General features: G+C 40.0%; 1 protein-coding gene across 1 annotated transcript in view; it reads right to left on the reverse strand.

Annotated features, from left to right (window-relative positions):
- The window catches only part of LOC103072730 (dual 3',5'-cyclic-AMP and -GMP phosphodiesterase 11A), a 269,197-nt gene that overhangs the window by 140,906 nt on the left and 122,733 nt on the right, over positions 1-5,558 (reverse strand). The window contains exon 8 of the mRNA XM_007451103.1: positions 4,857-4,907. Within this exon, the coding sequence (XP_007451165.1) occupies positions 4,857-4,907 (51 nt within the window). The remainder of the gene's footprint in view (positions 1-4,856; positions 4,908-5,558) is intronic.

A 5,558-nucleotide genomic window follows, 5' to 3' on the forward strand; every position in this document is an offset into this window, starting at 1 on the left:
CAGCAGGAGGAAAGATCAGCCTGGACTCGCAGCCCTGGCTCCCCTCACATCACCCCCCGCCCCACCCCACCTAGTATTTTCTACACTCAGGAATGACAAAGTACAAGCATCTTTTTTCTGATGTGGCATTTGATTAAGACACAGTTCATCAAGAGGACTGTGTATGAACACATGGACATTTGAACACAAGGACTCCACATATTTATGGGGTTGTCCTAAGCAGCTCAGGCCGTCAGCTCAGTCTGCTGCCTTAGGAGCAGAAGATGCACATTAGGATGCTGACTCAGCTGTTTCCCCTGCAGTCAATTTCTTGCTGAAGGTTCAATAACTTTCCCTGACAATAAAAAAATCTGATATTAAACTCGGCATAAATACTATTTAAAGTCAAAACAACCCCCTCAATTCCAGAGGTGGGGGGGCCAGAGAGGAGACAGAATAGGTTAGGTGTAAGATGATAGCCAAATTCTGTTCATAATGCTGTGAAGTCATCTTTTAAACAACCTTAGAAATAAGCTGGAGTGAACTGGAAAGTCATTGTTGAGATTCCCAAAGGCAGCCTTTCATGAAGGCTGTGAGGGCTGAGACTAGAGAAACAAGGGAGAGTTCTTCTTCCCTCCCTGGCACCCTGAGACCTGGGGTTACCTCTGAGCCGTGAAGGCACCTCTGTGGGAACACTCAGCCTGCAGGAGAGCAGCTGGAAGATGTTCCCTACTGACAGGGGTGGGGAACACAAGCTACCCAAACCTCTGCCACGCAGTGCCCTGTGCCACTTCTCCCCTCTCTATATAGTGCACTTGTCTTCTGCAAGAAGCTGCTGCAAGGATTGGGCTTTTCCACAGCTCCACAAATGGAGCTGGCAGGGCAGTGGTCAGCACACCTGCTGCCTTCCTGCAATTAGAAAAAGATGCACCCTCTGGAGGCTCCATTACTAAAAAGCATCCTGTGCACTTGGCCAGCCAGGTGGGGATCAGTCCCAACTCCTGCCTCTCTTGTGCAGGGCCCTATGACAGACACATCCACCGGCAGAGCAGCAAGGGCGGTTCTGAGGGCAGGAACTTCTTATTATAACATCTGAATATTTCATGGGTCAAACGTGTCTCCTGAAACTTAATTACTTAAAAAAATGGTACATCACATCGCACTGCTCAGCCTGTCCCCTGCCATCCATCTCACAGAGAAGGCCATAAGATCCTATTTTTGATGTAGTCGTTTGTATTTTGGTACGTAAAGGCCACAGGGAGCACCTATCCTCAGTACTTTATTTGCTTTACCAGGATGTTAATTTGTGGCCTAGGCAATAACACTGAAAACTTGAAATATGCAAGAGGCAGTCCAAACCCAAACACCCAACATGAGTTATTGGCGTTTAATTACCGAGGCAGTTAAATAGTGCTGTAAACGAGTTCATCTCTGATTGCAGCCATAACCCTTGCAGTTTGGAATTGAAAGAAGGGATGATAGAAGACGGCAATATAACATGAGGACGTCCATGAGTTGGTTTTAATTGGTAAACTGGCATATATAGTGATAACTGTTTGGTCTGCCCAACACACTGGAATCCTAGGAAAGTGCATAAAGTTACGGAAGCATATAATTGGTGTACTAAACTCATTTTCTTATGTTATCACAGCTGACATCTTCAGGTTATTAAAAGCCTTTAAACCAGTCATCTTCAAAGAGATCTAATTGACAATATGGTCTTTATACATTATTCCCGTTCGCACAGAGCAGAAGAGATGTAAACAGGCACTAAAATCTGCACAAATTTTCTGGGCACATCTTTCTTATTTCAAGTTCAAGGAAGATCAGTAAATGTTAATGAGGATAAAAACCATTCTTTAGATCCTGGTTTCCTCATTCAATGCACAGGGCATCAACCCATAAAGGATAAACTAATATTATAACCTGAACCAGACTTTTAAAAAGTTAACTCATTAGTTTGAGGGAGTTCTGTGATCTTTTCACGTATAGGGGACCCTACATAAAGGACTGTTTCCCAAGGTATAATGATATATTAGAATGACAAAGATGGGCTTAGGTTCTGACATTCTTGGATGAGCAATTATATGTTGTTTCACCTACTTATTCTGCTTCGACAATCTAGGCGCACTTCTGGGACGGTCTTCACTCTCTAACCACCATTCACCCACCCACCACCACACACCTCTCAAGGAGATTTTTCCCAACAGGAGAAATAGGGTTAACCGAACAAAACAAAATGAACAGAAACACCCTCCCCCTGTCTTATGGCATTCTAGAATAGGAAAAGAAATCCTCAAACATGGAAGAGTGCGAAAGAGAAAGAAAAGGTAAGTGGAAAGGTAATGTGGTATCATCCTAGCATGAATGATTACTGAAGATTCACTACAGGTTTATCATATAGGAAATCTGTGTTCCTTTAGGCCACACCGCCTAGGAGTACAAATAGTAGTGAATTGAAAGTGATTAATGGTATGTATCACACTCTCCAGTATTTTGGGATCTCCATCTCTCCTACTTGTTTCTGGGAGTACTCAAGGTTCTCGTCCTTAAGATGTGACCACTCAGCTCGCAGTGAGTCCTTCCACCTCTGCTGGTCATATTGGTAGGCAGGTGTCTTGCCTCTGGTCCATAGTGATGCTTCCTTCCATTGGGCTGCTGCTTCTTGTTGTGTGCTACTGACACTCTGGAATCCCTGTGCTCTTGGGGTAATTTATTGCACTGAAACCATACTAAAGTCCATGCCTTTTGTGTCCATTCATGTTCTTAGCTGAGAACATGAATCCATGGGAAGCTGGAGTAAGAGACAAATCCAAGAGACAAACTCCATGCTGAACCTGGAATCATCCAAACACTGAGGCCCATGGCCTCAACTCCCAAAAGGGAGAGTTTTTGACTCAGAAAGCCTCTTAGTCTCTCATGTAAACAAACCACATCTCACTGGTCTTCTAGACATGTCTGAATCCCAGATATGGTGAAGCTTAGGCTGCAACTGGAATCTGACCTGTGTACGTATGTATTTGACCTCCAGATCCTGTTAGCACTCAATGATGAAATAATTTTCTTCCCAAAATTCTGGCTTAATCTCTGAATCACTGATCACTAGCTTGGTCCCGGCTGGGCATAACCCAACACAATGAAACTCAGTCATTCTTTAACTCATGAAATCTCATGGATAACTCTGATTCTACATTTCAAATCTCTCTTTTCTCTCCCTCCCTCTCTCTCTAAATATATATATTATACATACATACATATAGATATGTAGTACTAGCTATGTTAAAAAAGTATTGCAGTAGCCAAGGTTACAATATTTTTGAATATATGCATAGTTTATTTGTATATATTGGTCAAAACAAAGCACTTATTTACTGTGATTTAGCTACAATGTTAGGAAACTGCCATTGCACACACTCTACTGTGAAACTTCAGTAAATACTTTTCTATGTGCAGGATTATTTTAAGCCCACTGCAATTATAAGACATCAGCTACCAATTATGATAATGTTCTATTTACTTTATATATCAAGAAAAAAAGCCATTAGGTTAAAATTATCTACTATATCTCAATTATATTGTAACGAGATATTCACTAATATCTTACAGGATAAAATCTGGAATACATCACTTTAGTTAATAATCTTGATCATTTTAAGATGAAATAACCCTTTTTTTCTCAGATTTAAATACTTCATGTTTTTAGTATGTTTGTGAACTAAAAATAAAAAAAGCATGGCAAATTCCAAGACAATGGTGTTTGCCTTACTCTAAGGAAAGAATTAAGCCTGAACGTAGGGCAATACTTTTAGAGAGTAGACAGCTATTGATTTTGGCTGCTCTAGCTCTAGACATGTCCCGTCACATAGCTTCTGCAGTCATATTTAATCCATTATGAGCTTTGCTGTATTTCTCCCTGCCTGCCCCTTTCATCTTTTAGCAATTAAGATGATTATAAAATGGTAAAAATATAAAACACAAAAGAGTAAAAACAGTAAAATGTTTATGGAAACTTATTTCCATAAGTAGAATTGCTAGGTAACTGAACTTGATTAAAGTAAAAAAGCTTTAAATATTTTTGATGGAAATATTTATCAAATGTATATAATATAAAATATAAAAAATTATATATAAACATGTTTTGAACATTTTCTTAATGACTAATTGTTTTGAGTTACAGAACACTAATGCTTTTTGGATTATTCAATCATTCATTCATTCAACCATTCAACAAGTATTTATTGAGTGCTACTATGTTCCAAGAACTATGAAAGGCAGTAGAGAGAGAGGTGAACAAAACATACAAAAAGCACTGCCCTGCTGGTGCTCATATTCTAGGTGGTATGTAGGATGTTTATCTCTACAGCAAATGGACCCTGACTGCTGTGGTTTTAGCTGTTCTGTCTCCTTCCTCTGTTGTCAGCTGTCACCTCACTGGCACCATGCTTTGTATTGTACCTGATCCATAGTAAGCACTTGGTAAATGGTAGCTACTATTATCCTAATCTCTTCACTTATTTTTACATATGAAGATATAAGCCCTAAGATTTTTTAGTGAACAGAAAGTTAGAGGTAAGACCAAGGCCAAAAGCAGGCATCCTGATTCTCACCATGTTGTACAGATCTTTTTCTGATACGCTGCATACTTAAAAAAAGAAAGAAAGAAATACTGAATCATTTAAATGATCATGAAGGGGCCGTTCAGCTCTATATAAGTCCCTCTTACCCTCTAAAACTGAAATATGCAAACATGCCTTCCCCTAATTCTATTCCCCCAACATTCAGTGGGCAGACCTCGTTCTAGAGACAAGTAACAAAGGGTCCGAAAGCCCTGGGAAGTTTAACTTTATGCACCATTAGGGCACCATTTGCTCCCTTACCTTAAACTTGTCAACTTCAGCTTTTGAACATGTCGCATGATAAGATAGCACCTGGTTCAGAAAAAAAGGAAAAGAAACTTTAATAATGAGACATGATTCAATTTTCTGAAATTCTCCTGGCTTAAAAATAAATTTTGCTCATGTATATCACCTTGACATAACAGTGAATGCTAATGCACGACAAGATATTTCCAGTAACAGTCTGTGACACAGATTGTCATCTGTGCAACTACAGTGGAATCTATTACAATGTGGAATGGAACAACAGCCCATGTTAAAGGCTAAGTATTTTATATCAGGATGTTTTTATAAGTAGTTATTTTATCAAAGGGACATAATGTGGCTCAAGACCACAGTTGCCAAAGATGTGAATACTTGTCCTGTGAAATGCTTTGGAACACAAATAAATTAAAAGGTGGGGTGTGTGCATGCATGTACATATGTGCATGCATGTACATATGTGCGCAAGTGTACGTGTGTTTGTGTGTGTACTGTGGCAAACACTGTAGCTTGCTGACTCAATTTCCATGTCTGGTCTATGTTCACTTGCCTGCTTTTGTTGTACAGGAAAGATTACATTGTTATGCCCAATCATCTGCAGTGCTTTTTGTAAGAGGATTTTACTTCCCTGTCCTACTGACAGCCTGTTATACGTCTAGAGTGGAAAGGGAAAGAGAAATGAGGCTGGCCCGGGGCGCACCC

This window comes from Lipotes vexillifer, unplaced genomic scaffold, assembly GCF_000442215.2.
Source record: "Lipotes vexillifer unplaced genomic scaffold, Lipotes_vexillifer_v1.1 scaffold645, whole genome shotgun sequence".
NCBI classification, from domain to species: Eukaryota; Metazoa; Chordata; class Mammalia; order Artiodactyla; family Lipotidae; genus Lipotes; species Lipotes vexillifer.